At 38.1% G+C, this 23,807-nt stretch overlaps 1 protein-coding gene across 1 annotated transcript in view; it reads right to left on the bottom strand.

The window, feature by feature from the left end:
- The window catches only part of LOC136155318 (exocyst complex component 1-like), a 47,325-nt gene extending 23,780 nt beyond the window's left edge, over nucleotides 1–23,545 (bottom strand). The window contains 7 exon segments of the mRNA XM_065917129.1: nucleotides 5,475–5,580; nucleotides 12,087–12,236; nucleotides 16,956–17,080; nucleotides 17,663–17,795; nucleotides 18,005–18,232; nucleotides 20,037–20,224; nucleotides 23,491–23,545. Of these exon segments, the coding sequence (XP_065773201.1) occupies nucleotides 5,475–5,580; nucleotides 12,087–12,236; nucleotides 16,956–17,080; nucleotides 17,663–17,795; nucleotides 18,005–18,232; nucleotides 20,037–20,224; nucleotides 23,491–23,545 (985 nt within the window).
- Between the last annotated feature and the right edge of the window lie 262 nt (nucleotides 23,546–23,807).

Genomic DNA, 23,807 nt, shown 5'->3' with positions numbered 1-23,807 from the left:
ACAACAAAAACAAAACCCTGAATATTTGTTGTATTTAAAATACAACTAACATAACACATACATAGTTAACTATATTAATATGGGACATCTGAGTTTAGGTATAAACATAGGTATCTATCATAGCTATGAGGAAAAATGAGAACAATATGTCTGCACAATATCCTACATACACCAAACTATTAAAGGATTCTATTTTTACAAGAAAATGTGATGTTTCTATTCAGAATTAAATTTAAACAGTAAAACATTTTTATTCTTCTTGACTATTTCTCAGCTAAACCTGTATTATTCACTGATGGTCAGAAGGGACAAATAATAAAATAAGTGATAAAAAATATGATATACAAATCATATTTGTATATGTAAAATAAAAAATAACAACAACAAATATGATATACAGTTAGTTAGAGACAAACTTTGGTTTCATTATGCAAAATCTGACCATACATACAAGAAATTTTATAGTTTCTAAACACAGCCTGAAAACAAAAGTATAACGGTTAAGACTTTTTATAAGTTTCTGACTACCCACCATACATGTTTAACCATGCCACACATTTCTTGGATGCAGTCATCCCACTTCCTTTCTGTTGGTTTTCTTTCTGGCCAAACCCTGGCAACCCAGAGCAAGCAGTGTTTCTGGCGCAGCTTCTCCAGGATGAACGACTGGCTCCTAGACACACACACGCACTGAGAGCACCTGCTGACACGCCGAGCACGCCCACTCTCGGCTTCCCGTCTGACAGCACTGCCTTTCCAGGCAGTGTGGCTGCGACGGGTTAGGCTGCACGCGTCACAGACAAAGACAAGTTAGCAAGCTGCAATCTGCACAAACCGCGCACAAGAGGAAGTTAAAGCTCTAGTTGAAAAGACACATGCAAAGAACCAGGAGCACCAAGCAACGAGAGAGGCAACATATGTTTAGTTGGTCAGCTACTGCTTGAGAAATTACATGACAGAAAAACCTTTACTAGTCTTTTAATGTACTATTTAATGCAAATATTCAGGTAAAAATATCTACATGTGTAAACCTCCCCCACACTTTTAAGTCTCCTAAGCTGATGTACTTAAATTTAAAGACTACACTTCCAAGTTCTGATTTCTGAAGAAAACAGAGTTCAAGTAAATAATTTAATACAGTGAAAATTTAATAGAATGAACTTGCACATTTATACATTAAATGCATTAACAATCCTGTATTCACTGAAAGCTCTTGGAAGGAATCTCCACTGTACTAAATAATTTTATACTCCCTCTGATAAAAAAAATTATGAGTGGAGTTTTAAAACCATTTTAGAAATAATAAGCTAAACTGTTTAGTAACTTAGCTGGCTCTGTGAACACTGAGAATAAAACACATGTATCAAAACACTAATTATTGGGAGATGGGTAGGTAGAAGGGTAAAGCTGAGAGACAGGTCTAATGTGGGAATTGGAGTTCTTTCAGGGTCATTTGGCATTTCCTTTATCTAAAACCTCTCTTTAGTATTTGTTAGATCAATTGTAGAGATCGTTTTGTGAAACATTCTAAACCCAAATGAGAATCTAACTTGAATGGCAAAGAAAGAAATTATAGAATAAAACAGAAAATTAATGAATATAACTCTAGAAATATTTAAGAAACGGAAAACAAGGTGTCAACTCCTGCCAAACAGGGATAGTGATAGTTGCTATTGCTAGGCAAAAGCTCGAGTATAAACTAGTAATTTGCCACACCAAAAACATGTCAATCTTCCTAGCCTTGTCTGCCTGAAGTTTAAAGGAATATGAAATGATAAGGCTGGACACACAGCAACCAGGAGCGGGGGATGCACTGGAGCCACTAGCTTGTCAATCTGAACAGTACCTGCTGGCGATCTTAAGGTGTCGCTCTACTAAGTTCACCAGTTTCAGAGCAAAGCCTAATTCTGCATATAGTTTTCTTTTTTTAAAGTAGTTAATAAATACTACTAGTGCCCTATTTGGGCTCATAAAAAAGTCTATATTATTTATCAGCAAGAAGTAACAATATTCTGGTAAATTTTAAATATCCTTAAACAATTTCTGCTAGAGTACAAGCACCAAGAGGGTAGGGTCTTTGCTCATTGCTGCATTCTCAGTATCGAGCAGCGATTATCATGTAATAGGTAATTAATAAACATTTACTGAATGAATCATCCACTCAGGACTGAATGTAGTCTTGTGTTCAAGACTCCCTTTGGAGTCAACAAGATTTCTTAATTTCAGTGGACAAACACTGGAAAAAATGTGCTTGGCATATCATTTTTTAAGTTTTGGATTACTAAAGATAAGGAAGTTATTATGTAAATGGACTCAACTAATACTTGTGTGTCTTATCTTAGTAGTAAAAAGAAAAAAAATGGGCAATTTAAAAAATTATTACTAGATATCCTTTGCCTGTCTTTTCATTCAGTACATCTGAGGAATACAGAAGAAAAACAAAACACCAAAGTATCAATCTCGGGAGGACAATCCCACACCTCTGAGAGTATCAGGGTAACCTTCTGACCTTAGAAAGGCAAAGGTTTTATAAAAACCTTACCACAAAGAAAAAGTGCTTTACTGGCATTTTAACGCTGTTTTAAATTATCTAAACTAAGTAGATGTTAAAGACTTGAGTAAAGAATGGTTCAAAAAGAGAGAATTCCCCTGAATCTCTATGACTATACACAATTTCCTTTTGTAAAATACATTCAATCTGACTTTCTATTCTTTTTTTTTTTTAACCGCCCGCCGCTGACTTTCTATTTTTATTAGTATCTCGGATGCAGCATTTTCAGAGCAAGGAAAAGACAAAACAAATTTAAAATTTTATTCATAATTCCTTAATTTTGAGCCATTGAAAATTTACCTTCCCCAAATTTTAGGTTTCTCTTTTAACTGTAATTACTATTAAGAACTGATTTAAACATAATTCGAATCCTTGAAAAGGTATCTTTAAAAAGTTTACATTCTATCTATTTAGAACTTCTGAAGTCATTTGTATTTAACTTGAAATTTATTTTTAAATGTTGACCAACAAGCTACATTTTCAAAGATGAACAAAATAGTTTTTATCCTCTGAATTCTGTTTATTATTTAGTTTTTCCTTTCTTGTAACTGATAACATCAAAGTAATAGAAACTATAATTTTTTGGTTACTCTCCTATTTCTTACTACTTAATGGATACATACGAGAGATGTAATCTTAACCCTGTTTTAAAAGTATCTTCTAAACTTGTCTTAGGTTAATTAAAAATTTTTTAACAAGATAATTTAAGAACTTCAAAAAATAAGAAAAAAAAATTAAGGTTTTAGGTTAATGCAATGATACCATTAAGATAGTATTGTATTTGATTTAAATTATATTCCAATTATGTCATTTATCTCAATGAGAATCTTAAGCTTGATAAATTAATATTATGACAGGGGCATTAATAACCTCCCAAGGAGGTAGTTTTAGAAAGATTTCCCTTTTACTGCAGTAGCAAGTGATGACAAATATACTAAATGAAAACATTAAACATGTAACTGTATTAATATGTTGTTTACTAAAAAGAAAAACTGATTTTGTTATAGCCACGCTTTCCGGGAAACAGACTCACTCAGAAGGACAATGCAGATAGTGGAGTGCAGTTTATTACACCGGCGGGCCCAAGGCAGAGTCTCCTCTTAGCCAAGGACCCCGTCCAGCATTTGTGAAAATCTTTTATACCCCATGTGTACGTGTCCAAATCCACCACCTACCCCATGTGTACGTGTCCAAACCCCACCACCTACCCCATGTGTACGTGTCCAAACCCACCACCTCAATTCCGTTGAGACTTACATAAACAAAGGTAGGGTAAATACAACTACAATAACCCCATCATTCAAGTGTTGTGTGTTCAAACAGTCAATAGTCAATAAGCCCGGAGTTACATTCCAACCAGTTAATAATCGATAAGCCTGTGATTACATCCTGATAGATACAGGAAAAGTTTATGACCTGTCCGGAGACAGGGGTGATTACGGTATGCTTCCTCTTAGGCAATGAGCAACCTGGATGTGATCTTCAAGATTCCCCTGTCTGGAGGGGGTCTTATCCTTCCATTGTCGTTCCCACAGGCACTAAGCAGAGAGTTCAGAGTCCACTGGAGAGGCAGCCGAGCACGATCAGCACGGACAGGCCTGAGATGGAGTCCAGGCCCTATGAATTCCTTCTTCAATTTAACATATCCATGGTGAAACATTAACAAGGATATAAACACACCGTTTAAGAACAAGTAACCTTTAGGATGAGTTAGCATTTCTGTTTCCAAAAGCCTATTGTCCCAATATTTTTATCAGTATCTTTACCAAAGTGTAATACACAGATTCAAACCATTTAAAAAATCGGAACTAGTATCACCAATATATTAGTGTTGTATTAAAAACAAAAACAAACCACAAACCAGTGAATCACAAAATAATTACCCACTACTAAAGATAGTCTTCTTTGTCCTAAAGAAAAGAATGGAAAGACGAGCTATCAATTTCAATCAGGGCACAGGCTCCTTTCAACAAGCAAATGCTACACTCATGGTTCTAAAGGGGAGCTATGCAGACACAGAGGACACACTGTAGCCATTTAAGGCCAGGTTCTGACTCCGACAGGCACAGAACTCCATCCAGAAAGTCCAGAGATGGGTACATGCAAGAGCAGAACGTGGCCTCGGCAAATCATTTCCTTGCAACTTGATACTTTCACTGGTTATCCTTTTAAATCAAGTTTTTTGTTTATTTAACATATTTAGAAGCAACAAAAACCCCTCTTGTTTCAAAAATAACTCTTTGGAAAAATAAAGTATAATTACAGGAGAAATTTTGGTGACATTTTTACAGCCCCTTCACAGGGGAGAAAACACTTAGCAACTTTCTTTTTGATTCAAAATAGCCAGTGACAAGTAAGAAGCCAGGCATCACTTCACTTCCCTGTGAAGTGCAATGACTTAAGAGATCACAGACTTGCCTCCAACTGGTACAAAAGGTCTTTTAGGAAATCAGAAACTGAACTTCCAACATCTGTCTCTTAATCTAGTACTTTCTCTCCAGACTGCACTTCATTCTCTGGCCAACTGCTGCTGCTGTGACTATACACAGCTGTCCCTGGTATCTGTGCAGGGTTGGTTCCAGCACCAGTGGTGGACACCAAAATCCATGGATGCTCGAGTCCCATGGTTGGTCCTCCGTATTTACGGGTTCCGCGTCTGCGCTGTACTTTTATTAGACACGGCATGTATATACAATTGCTGTCAAGTTCACATACTGCAGAATTTTAATTAGTAAAAATAAGGCTTTAGAGACATACTTGTTCCATGAAAAACCTATAAATCAAACCAATGCATTAGATTTATTCTTTTACTAATTCTATTGTATCTCCTTCCACCTTGCCTAAAAAGTCTTAAAATTATGTGTCACAGATAAATAATTTTTAGTAGAAGAGAAAACAAGGGGACTGAGGTGCCTAAGCTTACCAAGCTTCTTGCTTTCTTTAGTTGTGCCAGTCATCTTGATCTTTGCAACTTCAAAGACATCTTTAATTTCTCTCTCACAGAGTCATGACAAATAATCCATGCAATTCTTAAAAGTGAAAACAACACATACTCATTAATAAAACAAGTATAACAATTTCCATTTCTCAATCCCCCCATATCCTTTGTGCTTGTTTTCAATTTTGTGGTCTGAAAATATTTGATGCATTTCATAGGACACAAGAAGGCTATTTTCCATCTTTTAAAAAAACTGAACTGGCATCATAATATTAACAGTTTGTAAAAATATGAAGTTGAATAATCACACTCACATTTTCACTTTTATACTTTCAGTTCAGTTCAGTTGCTCAGTCATGTACGACTCTTTGCAACCCCATGGACTGCAGCATGCCAGGCCTCCCTGTCCATCACCAACTCCCGAAGCCTGCTCAAACTCATGTCCATTGAGTCGGTGATGCCATCCAGCCATCTCATCTTCTGTTGTCCCCTTCTCCTCCAGTCTTCAATCTTTCCCAGCATCAGGGTCTTTTCAAATGAGTCACTTCTACGCATCAGGTGGCCAAAGTATTGGAGTTTCAGCTTCAATATCAGTTGTTTCAATGAATATTCAGGACTGATTTCCTTTAGGACTGACTGGTTGTATCTCCTTGCTGTACGAGGGACTCTCAAGAATCCTCTCCAACACCACAGTTCAAAGGCATCAATTCTTCGGTGCTCAGCTTTCTTTACAGTCCAACTCTCACACCCATACATAACTACTGGAAAAGTCATAGCCTTGACTAAATGGACCTTTGTTGGCAAAGTAATGTCTCAGTTTTTTAATATGCTGTCTAGGTTGGTCATAGCTTTTCTCCCAAGGAGCAAGCCTCTTTTAATTTCATGGCTGTAATCACCACCTGCAGTGATTTTGGAGCCCCCGAAAATAAAGTCTCTCACTGCTTCCATTGTCTCCCCATTTATTTGCCATGAAGTGATGGGACCAGATGCCATGATCTTAGTTTTCTGAATGTTGAGTTTTAAGCCAACTTTTTCACTCTCCTCTTTCACTTTCATCAAGAGGCTCTTTAGTTCTTCACTTTCTGCCATAAGGCTGGTGTCATCTGCTTATCTGAGGATTTTGATATTTCTCCTGGCAATCCTGATGCCAGTTTGTGCTTCACGAAGCCCAGCATTTCAAACGATGTACTCTGCATATAAGTTAAATAAGCAGGGTGACAGTATACAACCTTGATATACTCCTTTCCTGATTTGGAACCAGTCTGTTGTTCCATGTTCAGTTCTAACCGTTGCTTCCTGACCTGCATACAGATTTCTTGAGAGGCAAATAACGTGGTCTGCTACTCCTATCTTTTGAAGAATTTTTCACAGTTTGGTAATCCACACAGTCAAAGGCTTTGGCGTAGTCAGTAAAGCAGCAGTAGATGTTTTTCTGGAACTCTCTTGCTTTTTCAATGATCCGATGGCAATTTACACATTACCTTTCATGTATTTTAAACGTAGCTGCATTCATACGATACTGGGTGTTTGGGGCAGCACAATCACGCTTTTCCAGGTCATATGCTAATGACTGCACAGTATTATGCTCTGCTGATGTTCAGTTTAGTAAACCAACCTCCTAACACAGACTACATAATTGGTTTTGATGTTTTGCTGTGATAGACAATGTTACAACAAGCTTTTCATCTCTAATGAACTGCTTTCTTGGAATAATTTCCTAAGGGTAAAATTACAGTGCTAAAGAATAAGGGAATCTTTTAACTCTTCTTCCATAATGCCATGCTGTTTCAAAAATTATTATACCAACAGACAGGATCAATGACACTGAAGCAGGACACTGAGTTTTACCATACCTTGCCAGCATGGGGTAGTAAATTAGCCCCAAATAGGTTACTCTCATAAGAATTTAATTACCACATCTTACAGTTTTCATAATCAAATGATTTCTTTTTAAAAAACAAAATTTATTCTAGTTCAAATGAAAACATCTATTATTTAACATGCAAACTCATTCCCTCATCATCTATGCTTATTATCATACAAAAATATTTTATACCCTGACGAAAGAGTCAACAGTGGGAGGCCATGTATTTTTCCAAATCCTATGTTAAATGCCTTATGTAGAGTTTCACTAAATTTAAATAAATCCGCAGCAGAAAAACTCCTATGCCTAGTTATTCTTTTAAATTTATCATGAAATCTACACTTCAGTTTCAAACACATCCAGTTTTAGAACAGTTTACTTTGCTTTAAACATCAGATGTAACTTTCAAAGGTATATCACTTAAATTATTTGTATACTGACTCATAGTTCATTATTGATTTTTTTAAGTTATTTTATAAGTATATAAAAATATATTAGATATATTTATATATATTTAGATATTTTATTGATAGATATGTCCTTATAAAAAATTTTTGGATGAAACATAATATAGAGCCTTCTTTTTTCCAATTTGCATGCCACATACATTTCCCACAGATTCTCCGTAAGGAAAGTTAAATAGGAAATTTTTTCCTGTGATCTTTCTGTGTAACTTTAAAAGCAAATCTAAAGCTAAAAAGACACTAAAATTATTCCTATTTCATTCAGCTATTTCACTTTTCAGCATCTCATTCGTTGAATTTTAAATTATCACAAAAACACTGATCACTGGAAATCAATGTAAATGGCTGACCAACTTATAATTCATAAAATCTTCATTAGATTTCTACTCAACTCACTCAATATAACAGACTGCATTCCAATACCCAAACTAAGTGCACACTACTACCCAAGCAATTTAAACAGTCGCTATTTTTAAAACAGTGATTTGAGCAGACTACTGAAAATCACCTTCTTTTTCAATACAATTGAAATGACTGAACACCTTCCCCCAGGTTCTCAACAGAACCCACAGGTGGGGAAGCCCACAGACAGGCGTGACTCCCAGCTCATTCACTTACTGAATTCAGAGAGAAGCTTCTCACTGGGAGTATTTATTTCTCTTAGCATCCTGTATACAGCACCTAACTTAAAATCCAACTATCTTGAGCTTAAATACTGTTATCTCAGGCAGTATTTCCAACTTTTTCTTGTGCTCACTTTAGAGTCTTACAGATAACACCATGTTTTATTTTCTATATTTACAAATATAGGACTGAGGCTGAGACAATGTGTGAGCAGTCTTAAAGACTGTCGGCCTCAAGGGGCTATTGGGAGAGGAAAGATTGTTCCTACCTAAACAAGGATAAACCATCTCCCTGCTCAACTGCTCTACATGCTCTACTGCCCCAGCTAGGCAGAAGGGATTCTGGGCAGCCGAGCTTATTACATGCCCAACGCACCTCTATTTTCCTTAGGCTCTAAATTACATACACCCCAAATCAGGGGTTTGCTTAGATTCAGCCGTAAGTAGAGTTGGGGCAGGGCCTAGTTATTCTTTTCCTTAAAGAAATGAAGACAAGCTTTTCCTGGTCCTGCCAAAAAGTGTGAGCTGGGTACAAATAACCAAGTACAAAGGTGAGTGCTACGTCACTTCAATCAGGTTCAACTCTTTGCAGCCCTATGGACTAGAGCTCACCAGGCTCCTCTGTCCATGGAATTCTCCAGGCAAGAATACTGGAGTGGGTTGCCATTTCCTTCTCCAGGGGACCTTCCTGAGCCAGACACTGAAGCTGAATCTCCTATGTCTCCTGCATTGGCAGGCGGGTTCTTTACCACTAGCACACACTACATGGAAAGGATCAAGTACAAATAGCATCTGGATTTAATTATTATTTCTTACCAAAGAAACACTGATTTGTCAGGTTCCTTTTTTCATTCCTTTCCTTCCATTTCCTTTCATGGTCATATTAATAAGATTCCTATTTTTGAAAACACTTGAGCAACCAAATTAGATTATCAGGCATAAAACTGCATGGTCTGTCACAAGTTCAAACACAAGACAAAGCAAGATTCTTTGGAAATAAGATAATTTCATTTAAAAAAGCACATCAATACTGTCAATTGAAAATATACCATGAGCAGAGAATGATTCCATACTTCAGCACTAGACTGGCTACTGGCTTGCTTCTTCACTTTAAATTACATTCATGAAGCTACGTATATATAAAGATACGGCAATAATACTCACTGAGAACACAATCAGGCAAAAAGCTTATTGATTATTTTACTCATTTGAATATTCACTAGGGGACAAAGCACTTGTTGGCACAAAACTCTTAAGATGTAACAATATTTAATCATTCAAAATACAGTATTAATCCTCTTAAAACTTCAGAAGGCAAAGATTCCAGTCATGCAAATATTCTTCTGTAAACTATCTCCAAATCAGAATTCTGCTGACTCAAAACTAATTAGAATACAACACAACAGTAGAGTCCTGAGCCCAAGGGTTCCTGCTACAATGGCCGTTTACTAAATGAGAGCATGTCATTCTGCTACTCAAAGCCCATCAACACCCCTCCCTCATCTCTCTGCAAGTAAAAACCAAATTCCAACACCGGTGCCCAGTCCCTTCCAGATCTGCCCTGCCCCGCCCCCCGCCCCCCACCGCACCTCTCACGCCCGCCCTCCCATCCTGAACCTGACTCGCCGTGCTCCCACCACCACGGCCTGGTTGCTCCTCCAGTGCTCCAGGTTGCTCTTGCCTTGGGGCACTTGTGCTGTGCTGGGAAAGCTTTCCTCGGAAATTCCCACTGCGCACCCCTGCTTATCTTTAAAATTTGTGCTCAAATGTTGCCTTCTCGGACCACCCTTTTTGAAACCGCAACCTTTCTGATGTCCTAGCATTCCCTGCTTTATTTTCTCTAGAGCTCTCAGCAGTACCTTCCAGCAGACTATGAAGTTGACTTTTATGTTGGTCCTTCTCCACTGGAATATGTACTCTGAACAGGCAAGTGTTCGCCTGTCTCCTTCAGCGCCGTTCTCTTTCGTGCATACAACAGTGTCAGCACACAGCAGATGCTCAGCGCGTTTGCTAAGGGAACGTGTGAATGGCTCTTTCTTGTCCAGCTGTGGCCATCCGTGTGTGTGTGTGCTCAGCCACTCAGTCGTGTCCCACTCTGCGACCCCACGGACTGTGGCCACCAGGCTCCTCTCTCCACGGGATTCTCCAGGCAATGGTACTGCAGTCGGTTGCCATTTCCTTCTCCAGGGGATCTTTCCAACCCAGGGATCAAGCCTGCATTTTCTACATTGACAGGTGGATTTTTTTTTTTATCATTGCGCCACCTGGGAAGCCCAAGTGGTATTTATCACTGTTTTAATCTCTGCGTCTCACAAGTCTGGCACCATCCTGTCCCTTGTTTTGGGATTCTCTCTTGTGACTTATAATCTCTATTCCTACTATCATCCTCTTCGTCCAAGATTTCATTTCAGTTCATTATTGTATTAGGTTCTTAGTTTCCCCTATCAAGTCTCTTCCTATGTCTGAAGAATGCTGCTAGGACTCATGACTCAGATTTTTCAACCTAACTTCTCACTCTTCTAGAATATGGAATTTCAGCTTCAGTCAGGCTGGTCTTCTTAAAGTCCCGGGAAAAGAGTCAAGTCCAATGTTTTCTATGAAGTTTTCTCCTGTGGCTACAGGTCATGAATTTCCTTTCTCTAACATGCTATACATTTAAACTCATATCCAGTTCAGCACTTAACTCTGGCCGGCTGCTAAGGATAGTTGCTCTTCCCGGGCAGACCTGACGCTCTCTGGAAGTAGGAGCATGTGTGGGAGCCACTTCTTATTCTTACATATGGATTAGTGAGTACAAAAGAGGCACACAGTGAAAATCTGGTGAGTGACAAAGAAATGTACCATAATATGATAATCCAATTTTTCCAGCTAGTGTGTCCCACAATCAGGAACAGAAATACCCATGTTCCTCTGTGCCTGGAACAGTGGAATGTCTGCTTAATAAAAAGGCACACTGCATGTGCTTAAAAGAACAGATTACAGGTTCTTATAAAGCAAATGCCTCATTGAAAATATAACTTCGTACTCTCTAGTTTTTATATTGCACATAAAGCAACTCAGGAAATAATTATTTAACTAACTAAACTAAATGATGCTTCAAGCTACAGTATGGCCTAATACTATATTGAAGTTCAAAATTTAGCTATTCTCCATCTAAGTACATAAAATAAATGTTCTCCAGAATTTTAGACTCTGTGGGAGAAGGCGAGGGTGGGATGTTCAGAGAGAACAGCATTGAAACAAGTATACTATCAAGGGTGAAAGAGATCACCAGCCCAGGCTGGATGCATGAGACGGGTGCTCAGGGCTGGTGCACTGGGAAGACCCAGAGGGATGGGATGGAGAGGGAGGCGGGAGGGGGGGATCAGGATGGGGAACACATGTAAATCCATGGCTGATTCATGTCAGTGTACGGCAAAAACCACTACAATATTGTAAAGTAATTAGCCTCCAACGAATAAAAATAAATGAAAAAGAAAAAAAATGTTTTCCATAGCTAATGAGCACTAAGAAATTCAACTACTTGCTGCTTTTTTAAGAACATACAACAGTGCTTCAAATGTCACTTGCGGAACTGAACACACGACCTCTCGATTCTAAAAGATAATGCTCTATACTCAGTGAGTAGCTGACGTCAAATCCATACCTTTGTTAGTCCCTCATATTTTCGATAATCCGTACTCTCTAGCCACTCCATCAGCTTGGCATATCGGAGTAAGTCTCTATGAAATGCATGATGATTAGGTAAAGTCAGTTCAATAGAGCGCTGAGCAAGAGTTGAACTCTGATCATGACCCTAGAGTGAATAAATAAGGACATAACTATCACTGACAGTATAAAGAAACATTGTTGTAACTAAATATCCTTAATAATGATCAAGCATGGCCAAGCAAAAACAACAGAACATAGAAATATAAGAACCGAGTACTTATTTGTCTTTTTTTAATCATCCTGTGTATACAAACTGAACACCACCACCATAAAATAGTCATAAACACACAAGAATGACTCTCTGATAAGTCGACTCATTTTATCTTTTAGAGTAGTTGAGAATGAATAGTTTAATCAACTTTACCTCTCCCATAACATTTTACAATTGACTAAGCAAATAAATATCATGATATAAACTGTTACTAAGAAACACACACACCGAACAGGGGAAGTCGTTCAAAACAAATTGTCTCCATCTATGATATCTCCATTAGAGTCTACGATATTTAAACAGCAGGTGAAAATGCACAGGACACAGAATGTCAGAACTAGGAAGGACTGCAGATGACTGCTTCCTGGGCTTTCCAGGACAGCGCTCAGTGCTCAGTTGCTGGATCATATCCTATTCTTGGCCAACCCAATAGATTGTCTGTAGCCTGCCGGGCTCCTCTGTCCATGGGAGTTCCCAGCAAGAGTACTGGTGTAGGTTGCCATTTCCTCCTCCAGGGGATCTTCCCCACCCAGGGACTGAACCTATGTCTTCTGCACTGCAGGCGGATTCTTTACCACTGAGCCACCTGGGAAGCCCTTTCCAGGATAACCCCTAATAATAATGTAATTTTAATTTTTCCATTAATTTTCTACAGAAGCAACTATATAATTTTGTTTTTAATCCTTGACATGACTTATATAAATGAGCACGTTTTCAATCAGCCTGAGGCAGACGATGCATCCTGACTTTTGTTCTAGAGTATATGGATCCAGTAGATCAGCTGACCCAACGGAACAAACTGAAATTCAAAGGGCTAAGTGATCCACACAGGCCACACAGGCGGAAGGCTAGAATCTGAACCTCAGCCATGTGAGTCTCACTTCTGTTTTCTTTTAAAAACATGCCAAACAAAACCATTCTAACCAGACTCAAAAACTGCTGAAGGTCATTACAAACATTACATTTCAGAAATGTTTACCACATCAGAAGGATGACTGAGATTCCACTGACTCACAGATATTAGATACTGTACACAGAGAGAGATTAGTTTTAAGTCTGCTAATGTCTCCAAATTGTGCCTTAATTAAGTTACACTAACTAAAAGGAAGGAGTATTTGACAAACTTGTTATTGCTGATAAATGTTTTCCAAATATTTTACCCTTATTAATAATAACATTAGATATATTTCCATTATCCTTCCTCATTAATTTTTTCAATAATTCAAGACTCAAAATCATGGTTTATGTTCTTCTATAGCTGTTTACTCAGGTCACTGCATGTTAAGTTGTACTATTTAATTTAATGTCAGGAAAACTCTTCAATTAAAAACCTTCATCTCTCCTGCAAAATGGAAGAACCAACATTTATAGAGAATTTTACGGTTTACAAAGCTCTTCTACATATATTACTATTCAAAACTTTCTACTGTAAGTAGCATTTCCAGATCATCATCATGTGAAAATTCACTGATATAAAAACATTATTACCTTCAGACTATTAGGATATATTAAATATTGTTAGTGTTAACAGAAAGATTTTAAGAGAAACTGGTTTCAAAATATATAGGAAGGAGAAAAAATACTTAAATTGCTTAATTCAATCAATAATATAGATAACTATCATATCTAGAATTCAATCGTGCTAAGAATTTTACTCTTTATATACTTTAAAAATTAAGACATTGTTTAAAGTTTCTTATTAGAGATAAATAAATTAGTAATGATGATTGAAAACCTTTTGAAAAGGACTGGCCATTCTAGATGCCTTTAAGAACACCATGATTCATGAGAAGAGGTCAAAATATCAACATTAACAGGAGTTTTGGAAGAAGCTGATTCCAACCCTCATGAATGACTTTGAGGGGTATGACTTCAGTACAGGAAGTAACTATAGATGTGGTAGAAAGCAGAACTAGAATTAGAAGTGGAGTCTAAAGATGTGACTGAACTGTTATAATCTCATTTAACAGATATTTAATGGATGAGAAGTTGCTTCTTACGGATGAACAAAGAAACTGGTCTCTTGAAAGAGAATCTACTCCTGATGAAGATGCTGTGAAGGCTACTGAAATGACAACAAAGGATTTAGACTATAATTAATACATAAACTAAGTTGATAAAACAAGTGGCAGGATTTGAGAAGACTGACTCCAATTTTGGAAGAAGTTCTACTGTGGGTAAAATGCTATCAAACAGCATTGCATGCCACAGAGAAATTGTCTGAGAAAGGAAAAGTTGATCATTACAGCAAACTTCACTCTTGTCTTATTTTTAAAAATTGACATAGCTACCCCAATCTTCAGCAATCACTGCCTTGGTCCTCCAGCACCTTCAACATTGAGGAAAGACCCTCCACCAGCAAAAAGATGATGACTCAGATGGTAGGCTCAGAGGGTGCTTAGCAATTTTTAGCAATGAAGTATTTTTAAAATAAATGTGTACATTCTTCTGTTAGACATAATGCTATTGCACACAATAGGCTACAATACTGTGTAAACATAGCTTTTTTATGCACTGGGAAACCAAAAAATTTGTGTGACTTGCTTTACTGACACATTCACTTCATTGTGGTGTCCCTAAGGTAGCCCCTATACACTGCTGTAGAGTTTTAAGTACATTACCTTTACCACATCCTCACAAGCATCTTGAGGGTAGCAGCCATTTCTTACTCTTACATATGGAGGACAGTGAGTCCTGTCATACAATGTAACACACAAATCAGACACACAATCAAAATTTGATGGTGAACAAAGACATGTAACCCAGTGCGGTAATCGAATCTTCCCCGTGTGTCCCACAACCAGGAACAGAAATCCCCTTGTTTCCCAACTCTTTGCTAGGTGACACGAAGTATTCAATTTAACACACAGAAAATCTCTTTTCTGCACTTGGGACACTGTCTTTCATCTTCTTCAGCACATTCCAGGTTGTTGCAACATTCTGGTTTTTAACATGCATTACTCACATGTAACAATGCATATTAGATTTTCAGAACTGGGATGCATTCATTTTAAACAAAGCCATTAGTTTATAAGGCAAGGAAGCAAAAATCACAAATAATAGCATGTTATAACAAACAATTAAGGGTGGAGAAAGGATTATCATTTACTGACTGGTATTTTCCATACCATTTACAAATGTGGACCATAGCCTGTCAACAGGATAATTTAAAAAAACTAGGGAATTGTGTAAAAATAGATATTATTGAAATAATAGTGTAAGAAAAATGTGCATTAGTATTTCCTATGTGATTCCTAGGTTTACTTTTTTCCTGAAGCTTTTCAAGTCAAGTGGAATGTTAAGAGAGTCTTCCCCTGGTTCCCCCTTGCGCGGTTAGTTAGCTGGTCTTCCTTTACTCCCATGGTACCACCATAACATACACCCTCCCTCAGTCTGTTTGTCGCCCTTCTCTAGATCGTGAGCAACTAGAGCAAAGAATCAGCCTCTCATCTATTCCAATGAAATGTCTGGAATGCATCTTTAATCACTTGGCAAATGACTTCCAAATAAAGGAGTGAGTGAGTGAATGAAAGAATGACAGAAAGAAAAGCAAGCAGAATGAGATTAAATGCCTTTGGATCTAAATAAACTTTCTGTTATGGGACATTAAAAAAACTGCCACAAATATGGTTAACAGGTAGCTCAAATCAGTAAATTATAACTATAAAGATTCTGCTGCTATTAAGCTTAGTAAACCTTACAGGGGAAAAAAAAGAATCGGAGAAGCTGGAGCCAAAGTTGATGTACTCACAGGCACGGAAAGAAAGTAGGACCTGTTATAGAGTTGAAGGAGGGCCTGAGTAAACTAATCAGAAATAAAATAGAGTAAATACAATTGTTTCAGAATACTACAAAGTGAAAACAAAATAAGAACCTGGAATATCAGTCAGCATTTCTTGATGAACAAAATTTCACTCAACTTTTTTTTGGCCCCAAATCCCTATTAAAGAGATCATAAATACACAAAATCTAATTTATGACACCTAATTTATTCAAGAAATATTAAGTCTAATTTATTATTTATTAAAAAAAGCACCTTCTAGTCAAATCCCTCTAAGGTATACTTAACAGCAACATTTATATCATTGCCACAACCTTAATTATAACACCCTTTCCACATAGAAATAGAGATAAAGGTTTTCTATAAGATTAAATCAACTAGAATTTACAATTGAGTTAGTCATTTTTCTCATATTTATAAGTATATGGAGCCAATGAAATACTGAAAACATGGAATCAAGTCCCTGTTCTCACTTGAAAATACTGAAAAATAAAACAGGCCAAACATTAAAAACGTAACAAGTTTGGACTTATTTTTAGAAACAAGATTGTCTAAATGGGGTATATGTAACATGCAAGCACAATTATTTAAAACTTAGGGAATTTTGGCTAAAAGGAACTGTCTTCATAGGAGACCACTGAGGCCCCCAAAACATCTATGAGCAAATACATACATATCTAAAAATATTAAAATCAAATAAATATAGAAAGGAACATATTGTGCTCCCAATTAAATACATTAAAATTTTTTTTCTGTGACCATTTCATTTCAAGCTACAGGAACATGCCAGTACTATAATAAGATAAAATTACCTGTCGAACAAAAACATTGTTGAGGTGACTGGCCAGTCTCCGGGCAAAATTCTCTCGCAAATCACTGAAACGCTGCTGCTGCTGCTGCTGCTGCTGCTGCTCAACTGCCAGAAGCACGTCATGGCCTGAAATCGTGACAGCTTATTCAACGGGTTAGAGAGCTCCCGGATGTCTAAGGAGTGCATTCATAACAGAAGCCGTATTTCAGTTCTGAAGAACTCAGCCTTTTGCTGGTTTATGCGTGTGTTTATAAAAGAAAGGTAAGGGGGAAAAACAGTGTAACTCAGCGATCCTCACGCTGCGGTCTTGCCTCAGCCTCACCTGGGAACGGTCAGAAACATGGATTCTAAGGCCTCAGAGCGGACCTACTGCTTCTGCGCTGGCCCCTAGCCGTGATCCCGATGCAAGCTCAAGTTTAGGAACCGCTGGTCTAGCAAAGCCTTACGACATCTACTTTGTGCTAGGTCCTGTGAACAGCGCTGAAGAAAAATGCTGGTGTTAACGCAGAGTCACTGATGGTCAATCAGAAGGTACTGAAATGAACAAGTTCTTCGTGCCAATATAAATTATGTTTGAGAGTAAGTGAAACTTGTTTCAATAGCTAATAATCTAACCCTAAACCACCTGCCTCATGGACTTCTTGTCAAAAGCTTTACACTAAGTCAGAAGCTTAGTCCCAGGTTCTTGGGCAGATTTTATGGTCATACCTGGTCGAAGAGCTACATTCACGCACTGCAGCAGGGCATCTGCAGCATTGGTGCAGGCCTCAATGCCCCTGGAAGAAGAAAGATCTCCTTCCTGAAGTGCCTTTATATGACCTTTGGCCAGGTCCATGTGGCTCTGGAAAGTAAATAAACACACCATTTGTCTGTGTACTCTTAGGAAGTTTACAGGTAAGATGCTACGCAATCCTATTACTGGGTGTTTGAAACTTCAGTATTTTTAAATCTTGCTCTCCTAAGGAAACTAGAAAATACTTGCAAATGGGCTTTAGAGATCAATAGTTTGTTTTTTTTTAATTGTTGTTAGTAGTTTATAACCATGCTTACCACAAGAAACTCTATCTCAGACAGGAGTTTTACGTTATTAGTGTTACTGAGATGAATGAGGTGGTTGCTTTCGGAGATCTGATCCATCTGTTCTTTTACACTTTGGAGCATTTCCTCATAACTGCTCAGTTTCAATTCAATCTGATCCACCTCCTTGAGAGCCTCATCCAGTAACTTCATTAGGATGTTGACTTGCTTTTCAGAGGCCATGATAGACTGGATGTTGGCCTACACAGTTAAAAAGAGAAGTAATACTTCATATTCTTCAAATGAAATATCCATAAATCTTTGACAGCAGCGTGACTCAGCAGCAGCGGCAACAAAGGCTGACACACACATCGACACGTCTACTTTAATTGGCTGCTTTGTGTTTACACTCCACTTTTTCACACAGTATTTCAGGGAAGCACACGTCCCCTTATGTGGAGGTTAGGGACCAGATCTCAATACCGCATATTTAGGGCATGCGCCATGATGTATCATCAGCAATGGTGGACTCTCATTAGTGCCGTTAGGTTATACCATCTCTGACGCTGCTTCCAGCTCTATCAACTATAGACATTTTCTATAATCTGCAACATTTATGTAAAATCCTAAACAAAAGCATAATAATCACCTATGCTAATACCTTAGTTAAGAGGGTAGCAGTAGCATGCCAGTCTTTAACAGATACATGGAACTAATTTATAACTGTAGCATGATTTGTACTAATAGGATGTGGAAGAGTCTATTGCCATAAGATAGCTCCTTCTACAATATTCTTTCTTTTCTCTTTCATTTGCAACTACTTTTTTTTTACCCCAGACAAAGTAGCAACAAACCACCGACCCCTTATTAATATTTTCTAAAGACTCTATTGATTCTCAATTCCCTGAAATATGGAAGCTTTCAAACCCAAAATTAAACTGCAAAGTAATATGATGACTTGAAACACAGATGCAACATTAACTAGAAAATACAAACCACAAAGCCACATTAAGAAGGCAGATAACATGATATGAGGAAAAAATTTGGATAAAGAAATAAAATAGTATCATTGTATGGGTGATGCTAAAATTTCACATGTTATTTTATATACTATTCATAATAACTCCCATGGAGATGCAGCCCAACTGTAAAGCAGCAGAGCTCTGACCCACTGAATCTTAAGCAGCAGAGCTGTGACTTGAACTGATCCAGGACAATTTTCACTTCAACATCTTGAAGTCTCTTCTAGGCTTTACTTCCAGAGAGTTCTACAAATTTGTAAGCTTGGGCTATTGGTGTAATCTCTGGACCTCAGTTCAACCTTACAACTTCTGTACCTTTCATGTATAAAATGCCAACACTCTTTTAAGTCTTAAAAACATTCCTTATTCTCAGAGTTTTTCTTAAATTCATACTTTGCCTAACAAAACGACACCCCCCTCACAAAACACTCTCATTTTAGATTTTTCTCGTAAGACAGGTGCTACTTGTAGCTTTTTACTTCCTAAAGATGTACATGTAGGTACAAGCTCAGATATGTGCATACAAATAAACAGCATCTATTCCACAGCAGTTCAGAGGAGTCGTCAAACATCCTTTTGCCCTGGCTCTCCTGTTTTCACTACACTATTTTGCTCTCTTTGGGTAAAGGATTCGCTTCTTTCAGCTCACTCTCTCTCCTTCTAACTTGTACCTATTTTTTTCCCCCCAAACCACAAAAATTATATTCTCTAGCCTTGAACTATTCTGAAGTGTTCCAGAGGCTGGGGGAATCAACCCCCAGGGTGGTTTCAGGTTGGCTACTTTCTACTTCCATCACTTCATATCAAGAACCTCCCCAAATCCAGAACCTCAGCCAACTGCCTTCACTGGCCTAATAGGAATGGTTCTGTCTCTGGACCAAGAACAGTGAAAGACAGAGGGAGGCAGCTGGTGATGCGCTTCTAGGGAAAGACAGCAACGATCCCACCGTCTAGGCTCAAAGGCAGCGGCAGCAGAATATGAACATCACCAGTCTCCTCAGCTTACCACACATCACTAGCCACACGTTACAAGAAAGGCTGACCCCATCTAACACCTGCAGCTCTCTGGACAACCTTTCTGCAAAGGCCTCGGCGCTAGAAATTGCATATTCACAGCCTTCCATCATTATCTCAATATCCCGCTCTTCTCTTGCATTTAACTCTTGGCATTCATCCACTGCCTCTTCCTCACCTCCTGTCACACTCTGATTTTCTCCACTTGGAACAGATTCTTAAAAGAGGGTAAAAATTAAAAATAAAGTAGTAAAAAACTAGGAAGGACAACAGCATTGTACTTACAGGTAAGGTCAGTTATAAGCACAGGTCACATTTAGAGGCTGAAAAATAGGAAAAAAAATGATTCAAAATATATGAAAAAAAAACTTATTTTTATGAAGAACCGCGTATGTTAACATGTCTATTATAACAAAAGCATGCAGTCTAATTTATTGACTTGTGTTAAAACAGGCCTTAGTCACACTTTCCCAAAACATAATTAAACTATAAAACAAATATAAAACCGGAAACGAAACACGTGTACAAGCCTAACCTTTTTTTTTTTTCTACCTGAGATAACTGTTGCTCTAATACAATAATGCTTATAATTCAGGACACATGAGGAACAATTTGCTTTCCTTTTTTTTCCAGGTAACACCTTCTTCTGTTATTTTTGTTCTTTCTATCTTTGTTATGTTTTGTGTTTTCCTCCAAATAACTTTCAATTGAAATTTTAAAAATGCATCTACAATTCATAATTTATTTTGGGCAATGAAATTATTAACTGAACTTTCCATTTCTCTCTGTAAAAATTTTTCACATGTGTTTATAAAATTTCTAAGGATCAGCTAATAGAAACTTTCTCAATATCTGTATAGTAAGAACAACATCATGGCTGTGTAAAACTACAAAAATTTCAGCTGTCTTCCTGCTTCAAAACAAAAGACCAGGAGGTCAGAACTGAGATGCTTTCTAGATAAATGTTTCAGTTCACTTTCTGGAAAGAACAGACTCAGCATATGGGATTTTACATAAATCTTGAGATCGAGAGATAAAATGAAAAAAATAATTTTACCCTTAAATAAACCTCGAAACAAAGTTACTGATTTTCAACAATTCACAGGACACGCTTTAAGACATAAATTCCAAGTGTTTTAGATATTCATTATTTTGTATGAAAATGAGAATCTACATTCAGCATGACTTGACATATGTTAACTTGTCCTTGAACAAAACACACCTAATTCAAAGTAACAAATGATTTACTCTTAAGAATGCTAATTAGCCAGCTTTAGATAACATGCCAGAAAAAAAAGAGGGGCTAAAACTTTCGGCACAGGCAATTACAGACTGCAGTACACAAACGCAAGTCCCCTAGAGCGGCGTCTCCCAGCTCTCAGCCCTTTCCAAGTCACTCTGGAAATGTTAAAAGTGTTTTGTGTGCAGCTTTTTAGCCACTAGGGGGCAGGGGATGCCCAGTTCATTCTGCACAGCTCCTTACACAAGTAAACATTTAAAATAAACAAATATTTTAAATGATCATAATTGTTTCAGAAGGCATCTTCTCACATAAGCAAGGTCATAAATCACTGTCAAGTAAAACTGAAGTAGCACCAAATCAATAACAAGAAACATTTTTATGGACTTTGAAACTTTAGAAAGCATTTGTATGTTCATTATCTAATGTAATCCTCAAATAAATTCCATGAAATAGTTATTATTTTCCCATTAGAAATTACCACATACTATGTCCTTAGTGACTGCCCAAGAAAAGCTGAAATCTTGAGTGTTACACCTATTAATGCCAAGGTCCCCGCCCCACCCCATGGGAATGCTGGATGCTAAAACTGACAGGGATTTTCAGCTCAAGATGGCAGACTAGGACACATTTACTTTCTGTTCCTTCTGAAACCATACTTAAATAAAAGTGTAGAAATACCAAAATTAATAAGCCAGTAAAAGCCAAGAGGTTGTGGAAGTCATCAATTACAGAAAGATTTCAACATATTTCGAGAAGGCAAAAAATGAAACAGAGTGATGAATAAAATAACTAAGGAAAGACTGTCCTAAGGAGGGTCTGCACAAAGCCAGTTAGCTTTCGGTGAGTTCTGGTTATAGCAAAGGGCAAGGAAAGAAGAGGAGCTGAAAAACAAGGAAATTAAAGTTATTTTAGGGAAAAAAGTTACTTGTATGAGCTCCAGAGACCACTCAGCCTGCTGCCATATCAATCCATGGATTACAATGGATTGTTGGTAAGCAAGACAAGAAAATAAGGAAGAAACAAAAATGAAGAGATTGTTCCTTACTGAACTCTTCTCAAATGAGATCAAGGAATTATGGTTAAATGCCACAGCTGTAAATCATTTCTGCTCCTAGAGAGGTCAGATAGGGCTTATGATATTTCTCGCTTTTTTCAGACATAATTTAGGTCTGAGAAAAACCTTTTGTGTCCTCCAATCTCAAATCTTCTTGGGGATGGAAGTCCAAATTTACTCTGACATACTATAAAAAGAATCTCAAGAGCAGAGGGCAAACTAATTTATAATATATGAATTATGTCCAGTGTTATTTTAAATAGATTTTAAACTAAAATATATAAATAAAGTTTCACTGATCAATACAATTCTGGGTTCTGAAACCTCTACATGTCACATGCCTGCTGTGTAACACACAATGTCAGCCCAGGAGAAAGAAAACACTCCAATGAAGTAAGCCAAAGAAACAAGATTCAAACTCGATAAAGCCATGTTAGACTAGGAGTTTTCAGTCCTATCCTATTCTTTTGAAGCTTCTACCTTGTGAATAATAACATGTCTCCCTTGTCCTAGACACCCAAGAGTGTGACTTCTCTCCTGGGCATAAGAATCTTTAGAATTATATATGGTAGTAAAGAGTGGACCCAGCTGACATGCTCACAGTGACCAAACTGTACTGACTGACTGAAGCTGACACAGGGCTCCACTATGAACCTGCAATAAGTGATGTGTTTGCTTTCTCAACATGAATGAGCTGCCTTACTGAACACACTCCAGGAAGGCCACAGAAACAGGCTTCTAATCCATACAGAATAATGCACTGGTAAATTTCTTTCGGGAAAGCCCATGATTTATCTAGACTATCATCTTTACATATCTGGATCCTTCAAACTATACCAAAGGGAAAACCTCCGCTGGTGCTATGCTGACAACTGGTGGTCCTTAACCTGCCTCTTCTGAGATCAGAACCCAACGCAGCAGGTGATCAATTCATGAATTGAGCAAAAGAAAACCTACAGGGTAGGATATAGACTCATTATAGGTATGACACTTAGGGCTAAGTGCCATAAGGAGGACAAGAAAAGAACAGTAACACGTGAAGCATGTATGGCGGGGAGGCACCACAGCCCAGAGCAGGTTTGGGTCACATCCTGGCTAAGCCATTACCATCTGCACACCCTGAAGAACAGTCTAAGATTTAACTGTTGTACCAAATTTCTAAAAAGAAGTGAAGAAAGAGGCTTACCCGCCAGAAAAGGACGTGGTGGGGTGCAGCACCTGGCCAGGTGAGGGCTCTGCATTCCGGCTGGTGATGATGGCAGAGGAGCCGCGGCGGAGAAGCTGCTCCTGGCCTCGCAGAGAAGCTGGAGAGGTCCCCACAGGTGCTGGACCACCCCCGGGAGGGTGGGTGGCTCCTGCAGTCAGCTTTGCACAGGTCTCTGAGACCCAGGCAGGGAAGGGCCGGCAGATACACACGCAGGCACCAAGGGGGCTGCATGATGAGGAGCTAGATGGGATGAGCTCTGGAGAAGGAGGCCCCCACGGTCCTGAAGAGTCTCTGCA

The sequence above is a fragment of the Muntiacus reevesi genome, unplaced genomic scaffold, assembly GCF_963930625.1.
Source record: "Muntiacus reevesi unplaced genomic scaffold, mMunRee1.1 SCAFFOLD_77, whole genome shotgun sequence".
NCBI lineage: Eukaryota > Metazoa > Chordata > Mammalia > Artiodactyla > Cervidae > Muntiacus > Muntiacus reevesi.
Note: the sequence above shows the minus strand (reverse complement) of the source record. Positions and strands in the feature narration are given on the sequence as shown.